Source organism: Calonectris borealis, chromosome 2 (assembly GCF_964195595.1).
Source record: "Calonectris borealis chromosome 2, bCalBor7.hap1.2, whole genome shotgun sequence".
Classification (NCBI taxonomy): Eukaryota; Metazoa; Chordata; class Aves; order Procellariiformes; family Procellariidae; genus Calonectris; species Calonectris borealis.
Genome location: NC_134313.1, coordinates 77,977,097 through 78,003,250, shown reverse-complemented (window position 1 = coordinate 78,003,250; position 26,154 = coordinate 77,977,097). Strand labels below are relative to the sequence as shown.

The 26,154-nt window shown below is 40.9% G+C and overlaps 1 protein-coding gene across 1 annotated transcript in view; it reads right to left on the bottom strand.

Moving 5' to 3' along the window:
• Positions 1-26,154, bottom strand: part of GRB10 (growth factor receptor bound protein 10) — a 108,459-nt gene that overhangs the window by 39,273 nt on the left and 43,032 nt on the right. Inside the window, exons 3-4 of the mRNA XM_075142378.1 lie at positions 17,185-17,401; positions 14,181-14,322 (exon numbers count right to left, since the gene is read on the bottom strand). Of these exons, the coding sequence (XP_074998479.1) occupies positions 14,181-14,322; positions 17,185-17,401 (359 nt within the window). The remainder of the gene's footprint in view (positions 1-14,180; positions 14,323-17,184; positions 17,402-26,154) is intronic.

Sequence of the window (26,154 nt, the reverse complement as noted above, 5' to 3'; positions counted from 1 at the left end):
TGAACACACTAAGAAGAAATGTGGAAGAGCACTGACTTTAACTTACACAACAAGAACGTGGTTAGAAATTGATCATTTTTCACAGGCACTTAACAAATGACGGAAAAAATCAGCCCTGCAGCTGCCAGCATCTCTCCAGATAAACAAACTCTGTTGTTTCTGCCAGGGGCAGTAACTGATGAGGAAGTTGGCCATTCAGGCAAATGGTCAACAAAAATTTCCCACTTAGAAATGAGGCCAGATTTGGTCCTAATAAAACAGTTTGGTAACTTAGGGGAAGGAAAGGATATTCTCCGTCACACATCACTGCCCAGTTTTAAGTTTTCTTGTATTCCACCCAAACTACACAGAGGTGGTAGTCATTTCAGCTGTTACTAGCCACCTCAATCTAAGCACATATAGTCGTCACTAATGATTCAGGTTCCCACTGTAGCTAATGTAAAGAGAAAGAGGCACTTCAGTGCAATTTATCATCTTCTATAGTTTTGCTACTCTAAAGTGGCATGAATGTACTCAAAAGGTACTCCAGCTCACCGCTGACTGGAGATACCCAGACAAGGAACCCCAATGAGAGATTTAATTTTTATATAACCATAGTTCACAGAAATAATACCCACACAAGGGCTGTTTAAAGGTGATCATACTTCTTGACACTGTGAAAAACTACCATAAGTGGTTGCCTAATACTACATTCCCTGGTCTCTTTATCATTATATATAAAAAAAGTATTACCTAAGATTTGCTCAGTAGCGGTACTTGTTAGAAAGTTTTGTTTCAGTTTTACTACGGAATAAACTTCAAGACACACAGATACAATTCCGTAAAGAAATTGTTGTCCCTGCATGGAGCAATGTAACTTTGGGTGGGGAGGAGTGGCGCACACGCAAAGGTCCCTTGGTCAGACGTGAGACTACTCAAGCAAAATGCAAAATGCAGCACCTTCCCAAAATAGCACTTGCTGTTATTAAGTTGTTTTTAACATGAAGCAAGCAGCTACCTGAAGAGGTCTTTGAGCAGAAGGACAGTAAAAGATTGGGAATATCATGTCTACCTCAAATGAATCTGACAGCAGGGGTCTGATAACCTAAGGCTGATTAAACCCAACGCCCTGTCAGAGCTTATGTGTGACTTCCACATTGAGTTCCAGCCAACCGCTGATATGAACATTCACAATACTAAGTCAGACTCAAATAGGTGAAGATTATCTTGTCCTGGTTTCGGCTGGGATAGAGCTAATTCTCTTTCTAGTAGCTGGTGTGGCACTGTGTTTTGGGTTTAGTATGAGAGGAATGTTGATGGCACATTGATGCTTTAGTTGTTGCTGAGTAGGGCTTACACCACTCAAGGACTCTTTGGCTTGCCAGTGCATGAGAAGCTGAGAGGGAGCATAGCCAGGACAGCTAACCCAGTTGGCCAATGGGGTATTCCATACCATATGATGTCAAGCTCAGTATATAAACTAGGAGGCGTGGTGAAGGAAGGGGGAGTGGGAGCTTGGGCTGGACATCAGTCAGCAGGTGGTGAGGAGTTGCATTGTGCATCGCCTGCTTTGTATATTCTATTATTGTTGTTATTATTATTACTACTGTTCTACTTTGTTTTATTGCAATTATTAAACTGGTTTTATCTCAACCCATGAGTTTTCCCACTTTTGGCCTCTCGATTCTCTCCCCCATCCGACTGGAGGTGGGGGGGGTGGGGGGGTGAGCAAGCACCTGTGTGGTGTTTAGTTGCTGGCTAGGGTTAAACCACGACAATTTCAGCAAGAAATCCCAGTGTCCTCCTCCAAAACTTTTCATCTCCACTTGTTGCAAGCTGAGATTTGAGAAAGGGCTGCCTAGAACTGAGAAAAACAACTATGCTGGATATGTTCATTAGTCTACATGCCACTTTCCAGCAGCAAATAATATGAAAAGCATGGCCATCCCTACTGCTTGTCTGTTGTAGGTCAAGACCTCTAAGTTTGTCTTGCATTAATGCACATATTTTATAGTTCAATGTGCAATTAATAGAGGTACTTAATTCTAGACAGTGGTTGTTCAGCTGCTGCATACAAACTTAACTTGCAACCATGTTATGCAAAGTCAAATATGCCCTTCCCAAAATACTTTGTTATGGTTGTAGCGAAAAAGGAGAATCACTCAGCATGAAAAAGAAATACTCTTCAACAACCTTTCAAAAGATCTGCTAAGTCACTGCAGCAAAACTGGCCTTGTGGAAGTTTTGCACTAACAGAAGTGGTTTTCTACACAAATAATGGAAGAAGTCCTTTTATATCACGGTCAGAGTTCTGCATTGACACGCAAGTCTAAGCCAAGCAACCTGAGCTACCACCAACTTAGACTTTAAATACTTTCTCTTCAAATATTTCTAATGTATTTCTTGAACTCAAGAAATACATTAGAGCCCTTATCGGTTCGAAATTCCATTTAAACATTGTCACATAATTTAAGAGAAAAAAAAGTAGTTTTCTTCCCTATATTTACAGATTTTAAAAGAAAGTAATGAAGCAGTCCAAAAAAGGTAACTAATTCCTCTACACTCCATCAATACTCATACTCAGATATTGCCTTTAAGTTGCATCTCCAGATACTTTGCAAATGTATGTTCAGAAAAGACATACTTGTAGCAGAGACGAAATCAATGATGTAGAAAGCAGAGGTTACTGCAAACTCTTAAAGGAATGCAGTCACCGTGAATACGTCTGGCATTATGAACATTTTATTATATTATTTTTGCTGGAATTTTATTAGGGTCTCCCCTTCCTTAATAGCTGCTATTTGAATGTAGGGTGATTAGCACTTGTAAGGCTCTGGCTTAGGGGAAAAACAAGCCTTTTGCACGCACATAATCCTCAACCATTTTACTAGACAAGAATCAGTTAACCACCACAGTTTTTACAGCTGCATGTTAGAGAAGGCTTGAGAAAGAGGCAAAGAGGAGAAATTGATGTGAGCATGTTTAGAGAGCTGTAAAATTTATTTCATCATCTTCAGAACTACTAGATTATTTATTTATTTAAGGGATAAAAGTAACATATAGAAAGCTTTCTATAAAGTTCATTCAGCTCTTTCATTTTAATGGTTATACATCAACATAGCAGAGTCTTTCAACTTAGACCCGTTTGGACATCTGTTCGATGGATGAACTGCTAGAGAGACTCAAAGCCAGCATCTGCTGCACAAGCAACTTCCCTACCCACGGAAAGACTCCATCATGCCCTCCCCCTGTCTCACGTCTTGCAGAATTTCCTGGTGCAGTTTGAATCCTAAAGGTTTCTCCTAGACAAAAAGTGAATTCTGGAGATTGCCCAAGTGCTATTCCATGCACATAAGAGAGGGCAAGCGGTGATGAAACCTTACGGACACAGCAGCTAGCGCAACCTTGGGCGGAGTACTAAGTTAATTTCTTGTTAGCCAGATAGGCTTCAAGCTCCTCTGTATTGCTTGAAGTGTTGCAATTAAGTACTGCTCTAAGCTATGCTTAATTAGCCTGTAAGCTAATGCTCATTTGTAACTTGCATGCAGTGTAACGCAGAACTAAATGTTCACCGAGAGCAAAGGGAAATTACACATAAGGTACATTTGCACAAATATAGCTGGCTGCCTCCTGATTTTCCCTTCTTATTAATATCCTAGAAAATATTACAAATATTGTCACACTACAAACGGTTAGAAACATACATCCATCCTCCATTCTGGAGCTGAATGTGGTGCTCTCCTGCCCCCCCAGCTGCTGAGCACTCTGCTCCCCTTGGAATGACAGCCTCTCTCTGCAGACGATGAAAGATTTAGGATCTGAATTACCCTTCTCATTTGCGCAGTCAAAAAAAAAAAACAAACCAAAAACCCAAAAAACCAACGCACCCAAAAAACCCAACCAAAAGCCCCAAGAGACTAGGATGCAAATCATGATGGCTAAGTATGCTCAAAGATAAACAAAAAAGCATAAACAAAACGTTCACCAAATAGCATTTAAACCATTGACTGGATCCACATTCAGGAGTAAAACCCAGCCTTGGCGCCTCTCATGAAGCGGGCAAAAGAGGAAATTAATAGTAGGTTTTCAAATATATTTAGGACCTTTTAAATGCTACAAGTGGAATGACATTAGCTTCAAGCATAGCAAGGACATTTTTCAGCCTGACATTATTTCAGTCTGCCTATCAGAAGACGCTCATTTGACAAGGCTGTAACACAAGAGGCAAGGCTCAGCCCCACTTGGACGAGCTTTACAAAGGTTTGGCAAGCTAGATAGTTGGTTAAAAAAGAAAAGTTCAAAGGGTAGCCACCAAAAAAAAAAAAAAAAATCAATAGAACAAACCAGCTTATAACACAGAAAAATACTTTGAGAATATCAAATACAAGGTTTTATTTGTATGACTAGATGTTGCTATTCCTGTAACATTAGCTTCCAATTCTTTGCCTAATGAAGAGGAGGATGATCTTAATATACTTAATGTGTACTTCTTTTCAAGCCCGTCCATAAATCAGTAATAAGGTGTGCGACAGTATTGCAAGCAATCTTTTCATCTTCTCATATATATATTCGTATATACACACACACACACACTTAAAACACTTAAAGACAACACTACTCTGGAGTTTGAGATAACTCAGTAAAGAACATTCTTAATCTGAAGCACGGCAGGTTTTTTTCAATGCTGAAACTGTGTACCTGATACCCATTGTTTAGCATAGACTCAGTCTATAGTTTGTTCTACATAACTGAGTACTTGGGGAATGGGAATTGCTGCAAACATCTGTAAAGCTGTTTATAAGGTCTGGAAATATACTGTGGTTGGCTCGCTTTCAGTGGATTTTAGTAAGCAATAGGGAAAATAAGTGTGACCAGCAACAGTACGACAAGCAAGTTACTTCACAGTAATTAGCTGCTCTTAATAGTTTGCAGGCAAGGACAAGCTCAAAAATGACTCGCAAAAGCCCGAGGGCAAATTGTCTGTAAAATTAAATCCTGTTGGTTTACTATTGGCACGCTGTTATTTAACTTAGAATATTCTTTTCTGTAATGTTTTGCATCTCATTTGTTGATTTATTTTTTTCTAAAGCAGTATTTTTTTCCTTAGGGATGGCTTGTTCCTACTCTCATTACCTATTCTGGCAAGGATAGTGGGGAAATGTGATTTTTAAAGGTGAACCTAAAAGGCGAGAGGAAGAACATGTGCAAGGTCACCATTCGGCGAGGCAGCCAACCTTCCCCCGTGGCTGCAGGGCACAGATATTATTCCCAGCACTGGAAGCCATTTCCTCACGCTCGGGCCCTCTGCAGCTGCTGAGCAGGCTTCAGCAAGCCTGACACCTCCTGCAATGGCGTCTGCCATTCGGCAAGCGCGAGGCGTGGGTGGGGATGATGTTTCTAGATGTCTGGATGGGCACTGCACCGTTGAGACTAGGTGTGTGCGGGGTAAAGCAGTCTCCACTGAGAATGGGTATAGCCCGTACCTAAATATCCCCAAAAAGCAGAGCAGTTTTTCACTCTGGCCAGACAAGAGATCTAGGTAGATAAAAGGAGTGGCTGGAAAGATCTGGGTGCTTTGAAGTGGCACCTGTTTGGTGAGAAACAAAAGCAGCTTTTAAAGGTCTCTCCCACTTTCACCTCTTCTCCCCATAAAAACCTGCAGAACAGTTTTTGCTTTGCTGTCAATGAAATTTCACTGGTAATAAGTCTGCCAAAACAAAGTTGCTTTATCCATGTTCCCCAGAAACATCCCATGCTCAACATGGGATCTCACATCCAAACTCCTAGCTGATAGGCAACGTATTTTGCTTCTGAGTGCTATTCATTGCCCCCTCAAAAAAACCCAACACTTATGCTTCATGCCATAATGAAGGTATTTCCAACTCTCTGTTGCTTCCTGAAATGCAGCAGGAGAAACTGGCTCCAGTAACTCTGATATGACAGCAGCAGGGTCTACCACTGGAGAGAACAAGCAATCCTAATGCCAATGGAAGAACATGACACAGCTTTTATAAGCGATAGCTTGCCTTTTAACAAGTCCAGATTAAACTGGCTTTTATGTAAGTTTTGTAAATTATGTTCACATTACAGCCAGGCTGAAGCAAAAGATTGAAGGTACTTACATTAATTAAACAAAATCACTTTTTAGTACAGTAATTCTGCACTCCTGTTAGAAGAAAGAATAACAGAATAAGAATTTGATAGCAATAAGGAGACTATAAATCAAGAGAACAGAGAATTGAAACTCATCCCACAATGATTTAATTAACTCAGCGGTATTCTCCTAATGCAAAAATGTTATTAAATTCCAACTAACATCCCCTCTGTTTAGGAAATGGAACAAAACCATATCTGCAAGCTCTGGAGCAATGCATAAACATCTCATTACCACACCAACGAACTTCCAGGTTCATTCTTCCCCTGTGTGTCCACACACAAACATAGCCTAAGTGAAGGCAGACATTTCAGCTGTCCACTTTAACGTGGGCACAGTTCACTGTCCAGGTAATTACAGCAAGCCCAAAGAAGCCTTTTTCCTGCTGTGAACGAACAGCATTATTCCTGATACTTAAGCAACCACTGTGCTGATGGTTTGGAAATGAACAAACTAAACACTGGCTTTGCCTTCCGTCCCTAAAAGTAGATGCCAGCAAGCAAGCAAAATAATTGGACGTCTTCCCAGCCCTGCACTACGTATGTCCAGAGCACCCACGGGCGGGATCACCTGCGGCCCAGCCGCAGGTGCCAGCGCAGCTCTGTAAGGGCTGCCTCAGCTCACCTCAGAAAGGACCTCGTGGTCAACTCACCTACCGACTGCTGGCAACAACGTGGTGCCGCAAGGTCACGTAGGATACACAGCAGAGGCTCTAACCTATGAGTTGGTGCTTTCTTGCATCTGTTCTGCTGGGTAGCAGAGGTCCAAAAAGGTTTCTATCCAAAATGTCTGAAGTTGACCTCAATTCATACCTCGAGTCCAGACAGCACAGACGGCAAGGAGAGCTGAGACTCAGCGTAGCTGTTCTCACTATGTTGAGCCTCCTTAAAGGCTATCAGTATAAAGTTATGACATCTCTGATTCATCTCAACCATTCACTTACGGTATAATTACAATCACTCAATATAGTTCTGTTTTTTTTTTAAATTCCCTACTGCACTGATGTTTACACCCAAACCCACTCCTGCCTGCCTCGCTAGGCACAGAGAGAATTAGAATTTCTCTCTGTTACGTTTTCCCATTTTTCCCCACACTCTCAGCCTGCTAGCTTCTCAATTCTGTCAATTCCTGATCAAAGCATAGAACAGCTAAGTTATATTCTCACTGTGCCATTAATAAAATACAGCAAGAGTAATGTTGCGCAACAAAAATGTGCAAGGGCACGCGTAACTAAGATGCACACACAAAAATCTAGTGTGAAGACACTAATGCACAGCTACTGCAGCATATACTACAGACTGCTCAGTATTCACACAAGACAGTCCCTAAAGGTTAATTGCAATAGCATTACTACTGAAAACAGCTTTTTAAAACAACTGCAAGCGTTACTGTGTGGCTGAACACCCGCTGGGGCTACCAGCACATGTGCAGCAGGGCAGGTTTGGGTCGGGCCGGTCCCATCCCGCGGAGTGTGCCAGACCACCCTCGGCCGGGCAACACGTTCCCCGGCATGCTGCCACCGGTCCTGACCACGCAGCCCTCCTCCCAGCACGCTCCCGCTGCTGGAGCATCGCTTACGGGTAGGGAGCCAAAACGCTCCTGGGAGCAGGGCCAGGTTTGTGTCATTAAAAACAAAAAATCCCAACAAATAACATACTTCTGGGTTTGAGCGTGAGATGCCCTTAATATTTCCCGTAATTCATGTTAGGACTTAACTACTGTTCTGGCTCTTTCCAAAAGCAAGAACGAAGAAACTCATTTATTTCTAGCACCAAGCTTCTTGCTGTAACAGGCGTGAGGAAGGAGAAAGCGCAGCTTCGACTCCATGCTGATCCCGGTCCCCGGCAGACCGCGCGCGGGGCCGGCAGCCGAAGAGCCGGCAGGCCCCGCGACCGCCCAGCACTCAGAGCGCTGAGGACTGCCTGCCTTCAGCCCAGTCCAGCAGACTCCTCAGTCTGCAGTTATTCGTCACCCTCTTCCTCAGTAACGAGCAAATGAGACGTTCAAAACCATGTGAGCTCGCACCCCCGACTTCTTCAGGAGTAACGGGACAACACGTTCGCACGACACAGGGGACAAGATGACAAGTAATGCAACGTCTTTCCTACCCTGTCCATCAAATTTAGCTCATTTAGTTCGGGAAAGTGTTATTTCTCCAAAGGAGAGAGAGGCACCCAGGGAAGAGCAAGGCCTGTTTTCATACAGTTTGATCGCAGCCCCGCAGAGGCCTGATCTTTCCCAATTTTTCCCAAACACAATCGCAACTTTCTTAAAAAAAAAAAACATCTGAGTTAAACATGCCACAGAGCAATCTATGTGTGATTTATTTTTTTAGCTTAAGAGCCTTGCTTCAAAAAAATATTTGAGAGAAGCTACATGATATATCGTGGCAGTTACCCATGAAAACCCAAATTTTAAAGTTAGGCCAAAGGGAGTGCCTGGACCTGGACCTAAGGAATTGTCCAGATTAATCCAGCTACAAGATTTGGCCTGTTTAGAGAAAGTAAAGCCCTGTTGATTCAACCTGATATCAGTATTTATTTTCAAAATGTCTTGTTGCTGAAGGTTATTCAACTGCAGGATTAAGTACAAAATATGCTGTCACACATGCAAAACCTAACTCAGTACATAAAGTTTTCATTACACAAAAGTTTGCATTTTTATACAGCTTCTCCTTCAGAAATCAACAACCCTTATCTTCAAAAGAGCCAATATAAAAGTTTTACAGGAAGAAAAATTTTTAAAAGTGCATCATAACATGTAATTAAAACAATTAAAACTAAGTCGTCTATTTACAGGAGTTCCCTTGAAGAGTAACTAAATCTGGAAAAAAGAACAGCATTAATTCATATCCATTTGTGAATTTAATTTGCTAGAAAAGAGTAAATAATTTTGGTACATCAAACTGCTATTTGGAAGTTTGCCTGGGCTGTATAGAGGGGGGATGTGAGAAATTTGCCCTATTTTTACAGTTGAAAGCTTCATTGACTCACACAAGATACTTTAGCCTAATATCCTGTGGCATTGCAGTGACCTACATGTAATTATTGCATGCTTTTTCCAAAATATTTGTACACAACCAGAAATTATAACTTAAGTTACCAACCAGTTCTTAGTTTATACCAGCAACACAAAGATGGACTTCAATTAGTGGTAACCTAGCTGTCTGATGTTTTTAGCAATCTTTTGGACAAATGTTTGGTCTTGGTTTGGTGTAATTTTCTGGTTTCCATTTTTCTTAGACAAACATATTTATCCTGTTAAGTAAATGATGTTTTAAAAACTTTCAGCTGTGCCTTCTCCCAGCCCACAATCACTGTCCCCCTCAGACATGGGGTGATCTCGTGTTTGTAGGTGTTTTATGAACAACGATGTGGGGAAAAGGGAGAGGGAAAAAAAAAATCAAGTGGTCTTGCAATGCCCCATGGTGTCACCCAGAGAATGTCCTTCCTGCTCCCGCCTTTACCTGCCCTTCCCAGCACGGAAAGTGGAAGCGCTTACATGCTCACAGAGGTCTGCAGAAGTTTCTCCCGGGCTCGTGGTCGGGCTCCATGGTGAGAGGCAGACAGGTGGTACTTAGAGGACAGAGAGGCAGATGATGAAGAAGGAAACGCTTGGGCACGCTCTGATCACGTAGCTCCTCTCCTGTCAGCCTCCTCCTGCCCAAGCTCACGGACAATGCTGCTCTCGACTCAAGAACTTAAGAACTTTCTGGCAGCTACCGCTTGAAGGGTCATACCTTCTCCAAACACAAGACATCTGCGGTGTCTCGCTCAGCACACCGGTAGTTGAAGAAGCTACTTCAGCTCAATAGCACAGCTAGTTGGTACTTTTCGCCCAGGTACTCACCAGCTGGTTGACTACTTTACTAAAATTTCAGCGGTGCCAACTTTTACAGAACCACGTGCCGTTCACTATCAACATCTAACATTTCTCACCGTAAAACTTAGCTCAAAGTGGGTTGTTCCCACCAGCAGAACTGTAATAAAGGATCATAGCGCTGAACTCCCAAGGAGCGTATATCGTTTAATTACAAGTCACTTCTTAACCTCTACCACCAGATGTGTTTGGTCACACAACCATATTAACGCAGACCCCGCCACTGTGGAGGTTGCTCAGTGCAGGATAGCCTTTGAAACACAACCTAAAGGTTCACAGTTATTTCTCTTCTAAGTCTTTTACTACTAAATTATGTGTCAGTTACTCAACCTGCGTATGTGCTTAAAAAAAAGAAAGTATCTATGAAATCTTTTCATTTAGGCTGTTTTCCCAAACCAGAGTCAAATAAAAAAAACAAAATCTGCAATGATTTCAATAAGCCTAACATTCCAGTTTTACCTCCCAGATTGATATCTTGATGCTCCCATTAAATGACTATCCCATTTGCCTACACATGTTTTTAGTTTTGTGCTAGTATAGAAGACCCGTTATTTCTCACTGTTCTCTGTCTTCTGGGGAGCAGCTGTAGTACGTTCCTGCAGCCATCAGCTTTAAAAGCAGTATTCAGTGCCTCATTGGCAGCAGAGCTAGAGGTGGCATACTGCTTCCTGCTGCGATGAAATCAGTACCATTACCCAACAGATCTCAGAAAATATATTAAAAAAAAGAAATTATTCCTGATATGTGCGCTTTTTTGAGTAAGATAAAGAAAATGCTTCACCATCGTGAGAAAACAAAAAAAAAATCTATCGCAAAAAAGTAAGAAAGGTTTATTACAGCTATTTTTCATTGCTTTACTGCTTTTACCTTTCTTTGCTGAACCAAGAAAGAGCATGAAACAAACGCTGAGCAGTGCATAAGCAATGTTGCAAACTGCTTGTTAAAAAAAAGCAGTGGCAACTGCATGAGAAAAATAAGGAAAAGGATCAGAAGTATCTTAACAAGAAATGTATGTCTCAAGCTCCAGCTACATGAATAAAATTTTGCATATGAGAAAAGACAACATCCATTTTTTCAGCTGCAAATATAATTCAAGCTTTATGACCTAAAAGCTCCTTTACTCACTCTTTCATTCACACATGTATCCTTTTCCTATATGGAACAATATACTGGGAAAAAGTTTTAATTTAGTAAAACTTGAACAGAGCTGGCATTTCTTTATGTGCAAGGCTTGGCAATACGACTCTTCTGTGTTTAACACAACCGGATCTTTAAATTCCTCTTGCATAACCACTACTAGGTTTTATCACTGCAAAGTTGTATTTCAAAATTATTAAAAATTAAAACTGAGTTTTCCATGAGGAACAATACCAATGACACTTCATTTCTTATGAAGTCGTATCTGACATCCCAGCTTCCCAGTGACCACCACCACCCGCCCCCCCCCGTTTCACATGGTCAGCAAACAAAACACCCGCTCCTTTCTGAAATCCCCTAAGACTACATTAACCTGGGTCCCTCTCAAGTCCCCTAGATACGAGCTGACCAAAGGCAACATTTCCTCCACGCCATGCATGTGCCATGATGCCCTGTGTGACCACAGCTGCAGCACTGTCAGCTGGAACTGCTATTTGCTTATTTATCCGCAAATGCTCGAGAGGCACAAAGGGAATTACTTTTCACTAACACTTCATACATCCCATGTAATCAGAATGGCTCATTCCAATCTCCAATTTTAATCCTGTTTATAATCTGCAAGCAGACAACCTGAAATTAACCATCATTATGTTTAACCTTGGTTTGCATTTAACATTGTATTTATACTTTTCTTAAAACACAGCTCATTTTCACTAACTGCCAGCCATTAAAAGTGCTGTTGCAGTCCTTTAACTGAGCTTATCACTTATTTTGTTAACCAGTAGTTTATATTGTATCTATGGATATTTATCTAAGCAACAGCATGTCCTAAAATAATTTACTCAAATTCCCAAACTTTATATTTTTTTAATGGTATGAAGTTGGAAAGATGTATAACATTTCTTAAGTTACTCATTTTTCACTCATGATGTTTAGCAGACTCCATTGAAGGGAACTAGAACTGGATTAAACACAACTAACATCCTGAGGAGCCTGAACAGACAGCTTATTTTGTTACCCAACAACACTCCACATTTAAAATTGAGGTATTAAAAATAAAGTTTTCTTCCTTCATGAAGACACTGAACCTACTCTTTTTTTCTTACTTTTGTCCATCAATACTTTAAAACTAGAGGGCTTTTTTCTGTTCTGTTCTTCTATTCCTTCATTAAAGAGAGGAAAATAATTCATTAGAGAGGAAAAGAACACTTTCCTATCCTTCCTTCACCCTAAGCCAGTGTTTCTCATCTGCCTCCCATCAGTTGATAAACTGAAATGAACAGTATATCTGCATCTACAGAAGCCGCTATTGTCCAACATGTTTTACCTCCTCATCTCGTACCCTGAAAGGTTTTCCCCACTATAATGGATTGTCTTTTATTAAAAACTTCAGCAGCAAGCATATCCATGCAATACAAATATTTATTTTATTTTAGGCTTTCAAAAGGCTTGTCAAATTTTTCCATTTTAAAATTAGGTAGATTAATTTTTCTAAAAAAATTACAAAGTAAAATTCAGGAAAAAATCTACTTTTATTCTGTCTTTATAGCCATCTTCTTACATACATTAAAAGATTGTTTGCTTTTATATTTATGTGCTGTTAAACCACTAGTTTCTAAATTCCATCGAAAACTGACACATAGATCATTTAGCCTTCTTAAGGCTTCACAGAGCGATTTTTAGGGTGTTGGTTAATTTTAATAAAACATAAAGCTAAAAGGCAAAGAATCCCTGAAACTGGGGAATATTTGGAAAGGTAAACACAGGTTCATCGGCAACTTCAGTTTGTCTCAGAAAGGCAGCTATGCTGCTCTCCTGTTGGCAAGTACCAGGAGGCAGAACTGCCCCTTGTTTTGGCTCCCCGGAGTCAGATCAGCACTGCCTTGGCAAAGCAGCCTCTCTGCTTAGCCAGTACCCAGGCCCCCGATGAGGTCCTGCTAAACTCCCAACTGGATGACTCAACTTTCTCCCAAGGCATTTTTTGGTTATCCGTCTTATACATACAAAAAAAACCCAGTAAAACCAATGAAGATGCACTGTGTCTTTCAAGAAAGCAGACAGCTGTTTATGGCGATATAAAGCAATACCGAAGATGTGAGGGTGTACATTAGGGTCTACTGCTTGTAGCTGAACTGTCCACCCAAACCCTTTTATCACCCAGAGCAGACGTAGGAGCTACTTTACAAACTAACTGAGCAGTGATACAGAACATCATCATATTTTTGGGTATTCAAGCACACAACTGTTCTAAGCCAGCCACCAGTAAGAGCAACCATCCCCATGCAAGTCAGCACAGTTTAAAAAATAAAGGTTTTTGAGCCCAGCTTTACTCTTTAAACGTGCTCAAGGACTGATACAAAACAAGATCGTTGTTTCTCAGAGAGTGGAGTGGGATAGAGAAGAAAAACTGTTTGCAACGTCACTGAGGTTATTGCTCTGGACCACGTCTGTGCGATCTTCTCTGCCAAGAACCCAGAGAGCCGCTCAACCAGCTTTCCACGGGACAGTTCTCCCCTTAAGTCCCATTACAAGGAGCTGTGCCTAGCTACATGCTTTAAGAACGTTATTTTGCTTTTTAGGCAGCTTCATGAAAAACAGCAAAATAAAGCAGTACCATGTCCTTAAACAAAACAGACAGCTGTTCGGTGTCTCTGTGGCACCTAGAATATGCAGCATAACATGCACAGATCCTCCTCCAACTCTAAGCTAATTAACTTGACTTCTGAATTAGTAAGTCATTACCTTGGATAACAAAATCCGAAAGATATTAGGCATTAACTGCTTCATTCACTACATGCATGTATCCGAAAGAGACTTGCTTCATTTTTACACTTCATTCCTATAAACCTTTTAAAAAAAGGTCTGAAGCCTGTTTGAAGACACTCTCTTGGCCAGTGCTGCCCTACTCGTAGACAAAGCCTGAAGTGTTTCTACTTATGTTGAAACTTTCTTTCTGCCTTCAAAATGAAATAGTCCGCTGCTGGTTTGAACGCAAATGGATGACCCAAAGCTTCGTTCCGTACATACTCACATGCTTACTAGCAGGTTGACTCTGAGGTAAAGATCCAGGGGCCAGCACTGGAGAGCTTGCAGGGCTACAAAGTTCTGGGAAGGGATTTGGGATGGCTGGCAAAGACGATGTTCTGAATTGTTGTTCTTCTTCTTGAAGACGCCTATAAACACAGAAGCACTAAGCATTAAGAGGAGCAAACTGGCATCACTAGACTTGGATCTCCTGCCTCACCATTTACGCTAATGATACTAAAGAAAAGGAATCAAAACCACGCTTTTTCTAAGCTACTACTATACAGTTACAGAAACTGCAAGCACAAAGTAGGTGATTGCATGTGAAAAATGACCAGTCAGGCATCTATGCTTGTTTTGTTGCTTATAACTTGATTACTTGGGTGAGTAACTGAGGTAACTGCACATAAAATAAACAGAAATATCTGTCTGTACTCGCTGTTGTAAGCACTAGCTTACAAGCTTAAGCTCTGTGTGCCAGAAAGTCAGTTAAGCTCTTCCAAACCAATGTGAAAGAGGAGAACACAACTGTGGTCACTTGGAGCCAAATTCCACATGGATCTGCAAACGAAGGTGTACCCTTGTCTCTAAGCTGAGACTGAGACCAATACTGTCACCTTATTACAATACCAGATTCCATCTCCAAGCAACTCGGCACTTCCTGGAGAAATGGAAATGCAAAGACTCAGCTTGAGCAATAAACTGCAATTACACCCTCCCACCTTATGCTAGTTGTGCGGTTACTGTTCAGACAAGTTTGCATCTCCTGAGATACGACTCACGAGTCTACGTAGGACCAACAGAGTTTCAAGTTCCAGTTTATAATACACCTGTACTGCCCGCACCAACAAAAGGAAAACTAAAGTCTACCAGTTACCACAGAAAAGCTTGAAAAGATGTAAGACCTGTTCAGGACGACACAGATTGCTTTAGGTTTCCCTATTGCTAGGGCATCAACATTGAAGATGTACTACGTGACTCTGCAGCAGGCTGCTCTGCAACGCCTTTGCAGAAGGCACCATCTAGTGGCAATCGTGCAAGTTTCCAGGGACAATCAACTAACTCCTGGATTTGAAATGCACAACATTAAAAAACTCAATTTGCTCTCATTTTTTCCCCATGCCTTCAGTAAGCAGAGCCTTCTTAACAGAGTTGCCTGGGAGACAACTGCTGGGTTTGCCTCTGGCAACGTGTCCCACTCTGGGCACGCTCGCTGTCTCTGCCTGTACCAGAACCCAGGGGCTGATAAAATAACTACTGGGAAATCTGCTCCGCAGGTAACTCTATCCTGCAATTTAGTTGCCTTGGTGTTCCACGAATGAGCCTTACAGATTTGGGTTTTTGCTAAAAATAGCAGGCTCCAACCATAACTGAGCCATGCAGACTAGTACTTGACCCGCTTGATTTTTTTTGTGCACTTGATTTTTTTGTGCTTGATTTTTTTTGTGTGTGCACTTCCCTACAGCATAGAGTAAAGGACGGTGTAAGATTTCTTCAGCCCAGGAGACCTGTCATATCAGCAGCTGTGTAATAGTGCTCTCTATTGCAAGTTTTTGACTGACCTCCATTATAAGAAGTGGAACTACAGACTCGACACAATTAGAAAGGTGTGGTTTTCTTAAAATGAGAATTCACTATGCTGCACTCTGCTCTGCCTATACTGCTGCAGTGCATCATTTACTTCATGACTGATACACACATAAAACTGCTTTCTTAAGAGAATTACCACAGTCAACCATTCTGTTCCGGCTGCAAAAAAGATGCAACCATCCCCCTCTATGGGAAAGGGGTCTAGATAACCCTGAATAAAAGTTTCGCCATTATTTTCTTTAATGATAAACACACGATGTTCTTGTGCATATGGAAGTACAGAGTTCAGAAAGGCAGTGTTCTCAAAAAAAAGAGTTGCTAAGTTTTGAAATGCCAAAAATAGTTTAAATTAAGTGTTTTGATTGAGATGTTTACAAAACATTGACAGTTACAGTACCCTAAAGAGTGCATTTTCTAGTACAGCCCTATTCAAGGTTAAACATGAAATACTTGTAAAAATGATTGCATCATTAGCTGACTTGGTTGTATTGCAGTTACTGCAATACTACCCATTCATATAGAAAAGCTGCAAGTCTTAAGAATACCATTCCGATAGGAAATACATCGGTGTAAAGAATTAGGAGCAATCCCTTCCACATCTGGGATTTTTCTTTTATTATTATTATTACTCCTCACTTATTTTAGAGAAGACGTTGTTAACTAGAAGGAAAGGAAAACTCCAAATCTCTCTGATTCAGGCAATTTACCTACTCGTGCTGACAGGAGCTCCTTTCCTCCTGCTGCCTAAAAAGAAGATTTTAAGAACCTCAGCATCACCTATAGACTCTACCATCACCACCAAGAGTATTCCACTTGAAGCTTGAATTCAAGCCCCCATCCTGACAACAGGGAGACAACTTAAACACTTCTTTTTTCGTAATGACTCACATAATGCACTCGAGTGAAAGAGCTGAAAGTGCTCTAGGAAGAATAGTTAAATAACTGTGACGTGCTCCTTTTTTGTTTGTCTTGGACCGTTCAGGAAATCTCCACAAAGAGAGGTATTTTTTGAATATCAAAACTAGCTGAATGCACCCTCATCTATCTACATGATCTTTTATGTTTTATAAAACCAAGAAGCTGTCAGTAGGCACCATACCTGAGAGAACAGTTTGGAAATAAATCCAAATATGGACATAATTTCTGCAAACTGGTACCAATTATATGCTTCTACACGTCTGCTACTGCAGGTACATCAAACACTGATTAAAAAAAGGGCAAAAATGTGACTTTTTTAATTTTACAACATACATGGAAAATTTATGTCCTTCACCTACCTGACACATGTTTTTTCCTATGCAAAAGTCCAGTCTAACACTACTAGGCTCCTACCGAAGTTGATCACCTATTTTAAAATGTAGTTCTTTTGAAGCTAGTTCGAGACAACTTTAACAAAAAGGAGGCAAGTCCCTTGTTCCTACCTGACTGCCATAATGCGCACTGGCTGAGACCGCTGCACCTTCTGCCTTGGAGACACGGGCTGCAGTGCACCAGATCCTGAGGTCGGCAACTGACTGCGGTTGAGCTGACCATTTTGAAGGAGCGGAGTGGTTTCCGACTGCATGCTGCATGTAGAGTATAAACTTTCAAATGAGGAATTCATGTCATTTACCAAAGCTTCTAGGTCCACATCGTCATCTGAAAGACAAAGTAAAGGCAGTATAAAACATCTGGAAGTCGCAGATAAAAGAAGTCTGGAAAGACCAAAGACTAAATTTCAGTAAAGTTATCACATAGTTTTATAGTTATATTTTTACAGTGCAAATTTTTATTGCAGAAAACATCTATTTATTCTAAAGCAGAAAAATGCAGCTAATAACAGCTAGCAATGGACATGTATTTTGTCTTCCTTGGTGAAAAGCTACCGACACAGAATGAAATATTTCTACTATAGTATTTACTACATATATATATATAACCAAAATTAGGTGGCATTTTTAATAATGCCAATGCTAATGGAAGCACCACTTCACTTACTGATAAACTGACGTACATTTCAAAAGCATATCACTTACAAATACCTCTGTTCAGCTTGTCAATATATAAAGTTCAGATTGTCAAACAGTACAATAAACATTTTGCAAGATCCAGTAATTTAGAAGAAAAAAAAACATGCCAGTGTTGCAGAAGCCAATAGGTGGAAGACGCAATCCTCTGCTGTACACGTCAGAAAGTGATCATTATAGTTTGTTAAAAATCCCACCTGTATTTCTGCATATTTTTGTGAAGTATTTTGAAGGTATTTTGAAGGGCAATGCAAGCTTTTAACTGTCACTCCAAGGATTTTATAAAAAGATCTGTATCCTTGCTCTTGCAATGTGATAGAGAGACCCCCGCCTTAAAGAGCTCAACGTAAATCAACCAGGGATGTGGCGTGCGTGGTTGGAGGAACATCAGTCCCTACAAAGTGCACTAACCTTTCTATATATGCCACCTTACCTCACAGTAAATAAGTAACTTGTGCTCATTCGTTTCTCCTTAACGATCATAATTACTCCGCAAGACAACAAAACTCTGCGAGCCCTTTGCACTAACCACTCTCTGAACTCCTATTTCAGAGTATTGCAATTACTCCCTAGCCACAAGTTACGTCACTCCCTATCAGGAGTTCAGCGGGCTGACGAACACACACATCGGTATCTGCTTCTGGTTACTGCACAGCCACTGCCTGAACAGCTACTTCAGACCAAACACAACTTTGTGCATCCAGAAATGTGGCCTTATTTTCCAGCTGTATCAATTGGCCTGGTAAAATATACCATTGCTGCCTGCAAATCTTGTATCTCGCAAAACTCTTCATGACAGGGATTGAAAGTAGAGCCAAGCAATGGAGCTAGCAAACATTTACACACCACTATGCAGCTAAAATACACTTTTCACAGCAAATATTTTCTGACACCTATTCTTTTGCCATGTTTTCAAGGTGAATGAACCACCAGGAACAGCTATTCAGCTTGCGACCAACTGCAGTATTTTTTTTGAGATACCATAAACAATTTTGTACCAATATCACCTTTCTTGAGGATATAATCCGAAACAGCACCACTCAATTTCTGTTCACCACCAACATGCCTCAATAACCATAATGGGATCTGAACACAGCATTTACAGGGCAGTTGTTTCAGACGCTGACAACCCCAGTTCTCAGTGTTGGATGAACCAAAGATCTGCTCAGAATTAAATAGGTGCTGGTCAGGTACCTACGTCCCAGCTCTATTTAATGAGTTGAAATACTATGTTCCTTACTGAAAGTCAGTAGGCTCTTTACTACCTAAGTAGTAAAGCCATTTAGCCTTCACTGAAAACGTACTCACAGGGTTTCTAGGTTTGAACGTGTGTTAAAAAACCAACCAACCAAACAAATCAACCCACAAACAAGTTTCTTCCTTTCATTTCTTTATGGTTCTTTCCCTCAGTTTCTGTACTTAACAGCTACTACCCTGTTACTAAGACTCACCTTCACTAGGCTACACCATCTTCTCTATCTGTCAGCTAGTTCATGCATTTTCGATAATCTAGACTTTGCTTTGCTTGGACAAAGTCTACAATAATTTTCCAGCTATTTTCAGGGATCTCAAGACAGAGTTGCAATTTAAATTTCATTCCATCCTCCAGATTCTTATCCTATTTGGAAAGGACATGTTGAAAACACTTCTTGAGCAATCACAAGGGAACCACAGGAGTAGGAGTATAAAGAGGGAGAGGCTGAATTACAAGGCTTTTGAATTTTATCATTCATCTAAAGCACCAGAAGACCGAGCTGTATGGTGTCAGATGGCTGTCAAGTAAAAGCTTAGGGGTTGGATGAAGGAGACATAAAAGACAGACCCTGGCCACAGAGTCAGGCAGTAAATTACAACAACTAACAGCAATTGTTTAGCAGAGTGAAAAGCAGAAAGGGAAGAAAGTCAAGGCGTACATTCTGTGGAAGTCCGTATGGCTTGGTCCCCGAGGGTGCTAATTTATTACCAACTTAGACAAAGCTATTAGTGTGCAAGATCATTAAGTTTTCAGATGACTGTAATATGGGAAAAATGATTAAGAGTCAGCTCAAGCTATTCCTGAATAATCAAATAGGCACAAAGGTGTAATACGAAGTCTAATATGCATAAAATGAGGCACTTCATACAAAATGCTAAGCAAACCAAGTGCATAGTTTAAAGCATTGAATTACCATTAGCAGGCTTTTAAGCATATCAATTACACACCTAAATTCAATTTTCAACAGGACAGCCACTGACAAGGTGCATATAGAGTTTTCCTAATAATATGTTGCACTGAAGTCCAGAATCTGGTTTCACTCTTCTGTCAGCTCCTTCTCTTCGTGGGTGCAGCACTGCTAATAATAGCCCTCAGTCTTGCTATAAAACTTTTGCAGGAGAGCAGATCCTTAAGCTTTTTGAAGACAAAGCCTGCAATCTTTACAGTTTCATCTCTACACAATAGCATTTACTACTAAATACCATTATGTTTTGGAGAGATTTCAGCGTGTTGCAATAGGAAACCTCACTGCTGTGGCCTACCTTGGAAGTGCCAGCAGATGTCTCAGCCTGCCAAGTAATCCAGTATGTTACTTGTGATGGCTCTCTACAGAGCTTAACTAAATAAAAATCAAACAAGTCATCCATGGGATTTCTAAGCCACTTTAACCATTTGCAGGTATACTATTCAGAACGAAATTTCATATACAGTGAAATCCTTCAAAGATATCTTTCTCTACTAACCAGTGAGATCCACTCTCTATCAAGATCATCCTACACAGAAAAAAAAAAGCTGACAAACTGATTTTAAGGAGGCTTGCCAGTTAACAGCAAAATTTGCCAGTCATTGGGCTTTGAGCCACTATGGCATCATGCTGGTACTCTAAGTATGCGCACACAAATTTTGCGACTGAGCTGGTAGGTAATAGCAGGTAGAGTAGCAGGTAGCTGAGGAGCCTCCAGCTATCCTGCAGACATATGCTTCCAGGGATACTAAAGGTTATTTTCCTTAATGTGCACTGAATTCTGCCGTAAGATCAAGGAGTATGAAAGTGAATATTTGAGGTCTGTTTTTTTCTCTCTCAATTGAGCTGTATAGAGGCTAGCTTATCACCTCCATGCACAACCATGCAAGCAGCCTTTTGCTTTTGAAAGTAATTTTTAAAGGAAAACACTGGCAAAACCTAGCTCTGACATACTTCTGGTGGTAGATGGGATACTGGCAGTTTCGTAGACTTCTTATACTATAAGAAAATACTCAGTATGTCTGCAAGCAATGTTCTTTCCCAAACTACAACCAAAGTGCACACACTGGCAGCTGTTTGAACTTCATTTTGCTTCTTTGCCCACAATTTGTTAAACTTTGGCTTTGTTCACAAACCAGCTCCACTGGATGTTGCAAGTAGTATTTTTTGGTAAAGTAAATCATGATTTCAATTACAAGAAAAAATTTAAAAGTTCAATCCAAGGAAAAAATAGGAAACTTTGTTATAAAACCTCTACTGAGCTAGTGAGCTAAGCTATCACGTTCCATAAAAACAAAAGCACTTTGAATACTATTTGAACGTTTTCGAGCATACCATAGGAGGGATGATAACCCCTAAATTAGGCCGGAGCAAACTTTAATCTGGGGATTAACTATGCCCCACTTGTCCTTCTGCTTCTAGCCTTTCTCTATCGCCTAGATCCCAACTTCTTTACTTATTTTGGTTGTTGTTGGCCTTGACGTGTCAAGCTCAGCAGGATTCTGCTTATTCTGAAGCTGAAATGAGCCCTGCTCAGCTTCACCTGTGCCAGCCTCCTGAAGAAAGCAGGTATTTCCACAGCTGTCAAGGGGCTTACTGCACTGCAGAAATTCTGCTTTCTGAGAAAAAAAGCTGAACATGGAAAGGATCCCAGCTTTGGACCAGGTTGCATTTCAGGTCTCTAAATGGCAGCCCAGGAAACACCCTTCCCTTTTACACATGGCCTGTAGTTCATAGGGAATACTACAAAAACCATCACAGGACTTAAGTGAGCTGTGATTTAAAAACTGTACACATACATACATAAATAATTTCCTTCTTGTTTGCTCATTTCAGAATTTAATTCTCCAGCATTATCCCTCATACCAGTTCATGGAGAAGACTGATGTGAATGCTACTAGGAATTCAGCAGAAGCTTTATGAAAATGCTGTACCACTTTTCTGTCACCATGGAAGTAAGTCTGATACTATGTGAAGCTTAATAGCATGTATATAAACAAGTGTTTGATATTACAGTAAGGCAGCTGTTGCTTTATCACCTATTCCTACTTGACAGCCTAACTCCAGCAGTAAGTTCCCCAAAATGAGTTTCAGTGCAGCACGTTCAAGATCCTGCTCGACAAAGCAAAGAAGCTAAGATGTAACTTATGTAAGATTTCACTCAGGTTTAGCTCAGCAGAGTATGATATCGAAGTGGTTAGCAGGCCCTCCTGCACACATTAACTAACCTTTAAGGAGACAGATGGAAACAGTGAAAGAAAAGGAACATAGAATTGCATATACCCTAGCATCCCGCACTGATGATGCAGTGAAACACTGTGTAAACTGTAGGTAATACAGGGAAAATACATTTACATTAAAATGAACAGAAGGACTTAATCAGAATTTAGAAGAGAAAAAAAGACATTTAAAACATTATGGTATCCACCTCAACATCCCGTTTCTCATCTCCTAAAACCACATATGAGTTATTCTGATTCATATTGGTGATACAAGTATGTTTTGCAAGGTTTTTGATATCATGGAAATCTCATGTTTTATGATCAGAAATAGCCACCCAGGTAAGGATTACCAGAGTGAGATGTGCATACAAACTCCTTTTACAAGATAACTTCTTTTTAAGGGGATCCTTTGCACAAGAGCACTAGAGCATGTCCCTCTAGTGCCACATCCAAATGCTGTTTTGATAGGATTTTTCAGAAATTCCAACCACTAAGACTTTTTGAAAATACATGATTGCTGACAACACACAGTTGTAACGACGCATAAAAAAGTCCACTCTAAATAACACTCACATTCCTCTGTTCCCCTCTCCCTCTGAACTTGTAACTACATATGCGATGTTCACACAAATGTCTCACCTCCCTCCTAACCTGTTTCAGCTTCCACTAATGCCACAGGCACCAGCTGCCTATTTGAACTTGCTTTTCTTGTACACTGGAAGAGTTACCTACAGTTCCCCTACAGTTGCATGCATTTAGGACTTGGCAGGTACTACACCTCTGAGACACGCATGCAACAGAAGGTGAATGATACCAAGCAGATTTCTTACGATGTCCTTTAAACCCTCCCCAGTGACCTCTACAGCGACACTGCAGCTGAATGACACTCTCCAGCTCCCAATACCAGCTCCAATTCTATACAATCTCTCCCCTCCTACATTATAAAAAACTACATACAGACGGTGGCTTTGCACAAGAAACAAGACGACAATACAAAAAACATTTGCAAACCCTGTGTGTTCACACTGTTCTCCAGGTCTGCTGCTGGACTCAATTACAAAAGTATCAAAAGATTGCCTTTGTTGAATATCAGAAGGCTGGAGGTTTTTTGTTCCTTTGAAGTGAAGGCAGAAGACACAAACCCAACTTTGTCTCCTAGGGACATCACCAAGTCCAGAGTGGTCACAGTCTGAATTAAAAATTACAAGCCTGAACCCCAAAACTCCAGAACTTTATGCACCCTATGAGTCCCCCTTTGGGACTCTGCACTGAAGAGTCCTTTACTTTACTTTCTAATGTTCATCAGTTTAAGCATAATCCTCTACATTGTACTGTAACTATGGTTGCTGGCCCACAAAATGTCACATCAGTGCATGAGCAGCTTCCAGAATGCTAAATGGACCATGCCGTGGAAAGAAGCCCAAGGAGCAGAGATGCTGGTCAGTAAAAGAGCATGAAATTGAGATAGGCATCTATGCTCTTTGGAGCGCGCTGAAATGCCACACAGAGAAGTCAACAGAGAACTTGTAACTGCTCCAGTATTCTCCGAGTAATTTTTAAATCCCACATGCATGGATTCCCATTTCTGCCAACAAGGCTGGGAAGGCTAACACCAAATGTATGCACGTTAGTTACAGGTGCTGGAGAGAATTCACTTTATAAACACCTCTTTACTAAAGGTTCATGGCTGAACTCTAGTAACGTTCTTAAAACACACCTTATAAATTTCTTGAAACAGAAGATACAAACTAAATTGAAAAAAATTAATGTTGCTAGGTAACAGCTATAGGAATAAGCTACATATGAAAGGTGTTGGTCAAAAAAAAAAAAATCAAAGCATTAACGAGTAACAGCAGCAACTGGCTGTAGGTGCCCTACAGCAGGAAGGAATAAAGTTGTACCCTCGGACTAGTCTATCACATAAAACAAGTTACAGGAATTCTGATGGAAAAAAAAATGGAGAGCTAAAAAATGAAAATTCAGCTCTTGCCCAGTTCACACACCTAACAACTGGACATCATAAAGATGATGAAAGGTAAGTATTTGAGGGGGCAGGGATGGATAAGGAGGGGTTGGTTTGTTTAATTCCAGAGACAAACTAAAGTAAAGCACATGTCTGATGAAGATTTTAACTGTTTTGCCCTTTGATGGGGCTGCAATTATTCACAGACAACATTCAGAAGCACCTCCCAGCGTGCATATTCCCATTTCTAACACAAGAACCATAAAGAATCATGTTGGCCCCCTTGTGGTGTGGACAGACGTTGGCCGCCTCAACAGACGATTGCTGGCGACCACCAGCGCTGAGCCTTCTCTCGATGCTAAGGCACATATGTTGAAGCACTAATGGCATTGTTACGAAAGAGGGGTTTGGAACTTAAGGAAAACATTTAATATGTCTAGAATGCTGATTATGCATATACATACCAGCTTTATTACAACTGTAAGAGATAAGATATGTAAGTTATGGCCAGTCCCCTTTCCAGATCCCCACATCCCATTTAGAGAACACAGAGTTGGGATTCAATCTTCCCGACACCCATTTTCTAGTAGGAAATTTGCAGCTTTAAAAAAAAAAAAAAAACACACCAAAAAAAGTAGGGGAAAAAAGCATACATTCCTAAAAGAAGCATGAAGTCAAAGTTTCAACCCAAAGACAAACAGGACACCAGGTGATGCCGTGTGACTGCACAGACAGTGGGACTGACCAGCTCCTGTTGGGCGAGCACACCACGCACCCTTGTCCAGCCATCGCTGATGGCGGAGTTCCTGATAACCGCGATTACCAGCAACTGCCAGCCTTCAAATCCCTCTTTGCAGGCCACTGTTTGCAGAACCAATGCCACATAGTAAATACTGAGTAAACAGATCACTTAAAGCAGAATCCGAGGCTAAGTAGACCTCTGGGAAATTGTCATTCCTGGGATGATTACAAAATCCAGTCAGAGGACTCATTTTCAAGAAACTGGTAACATCTGCAGCTTTCTTCTATGAACATTAGGTTCAGTGGTTTCCCTGCACCTTCTTTTCATGTCACCTACTTCTGGTTCATTAGTTTAAGAAAAAGGCTAAGACAGACCTTAAAAGGAAAGCATTAATTTGGGTGCAATTATGAAAACAGAAAAAAAAAAAAAGAAACCCAAACAGCCTCAGTTACACAGAGGATAGAAAATAACATTAGTTGAGGAGAGAAGCAGCACCACAGCAGGCAGAATGGGGTATTCCTTTCAAGGCAAAACCTGGGGTTGGAGGAGACTAATCCTCAAAAAACCCTCGAGAAGGATGGAGCGGTTGCATCGGTGAAGGACTCGATATACCACAGGGTGAGCAGGTCAAACTGATTTTCCTGACCCAAAAGGAGATACGAACAGAGGGAAACCTTAATCTTAAGTCATAATCGTGCAAGTAATAGTCATGCACCTATAGCCTTATTGTGGCTCTTACTTTATTCAGGAAAAAAACAGAAAAGAAAAAGAGAGTGAGCATGAGTGAACGCATGACACGCAGACAGACCGAACACCCCAGGGATTCTCTGTTCAAATCCTATCTTCCTGGTAAGGTTAATTGGATGCCTCAATCTTGGTGCATTACCTCTATAGCAAAACCAGGAAGGAAAGCTCTGGCAATACATCCCAAAATGATGACTACAGAAAGACTGTCACTCATCCTTCAAGAGGACACGTTCAGGTTAACACCTGGGCAGCAGAACAGCTTCTAGCCTGTGCAGCCCACACAAAACCAGAGAATCCACTTAAGCTTTCCAGATAATGGGGAAAACCATGTTAAGATACTGAGCCATTAAGATACTTCCAAGTCGGAACTCACAAGCACAGTGTTGGATAGCAATGGATAGATGAATTGGAATACTGTCCGCTGGCCACATGGCAAATGCTTGGCAGACTGCATCTTATATTAGACAATCATATTTATGAGTGAATGGCTTT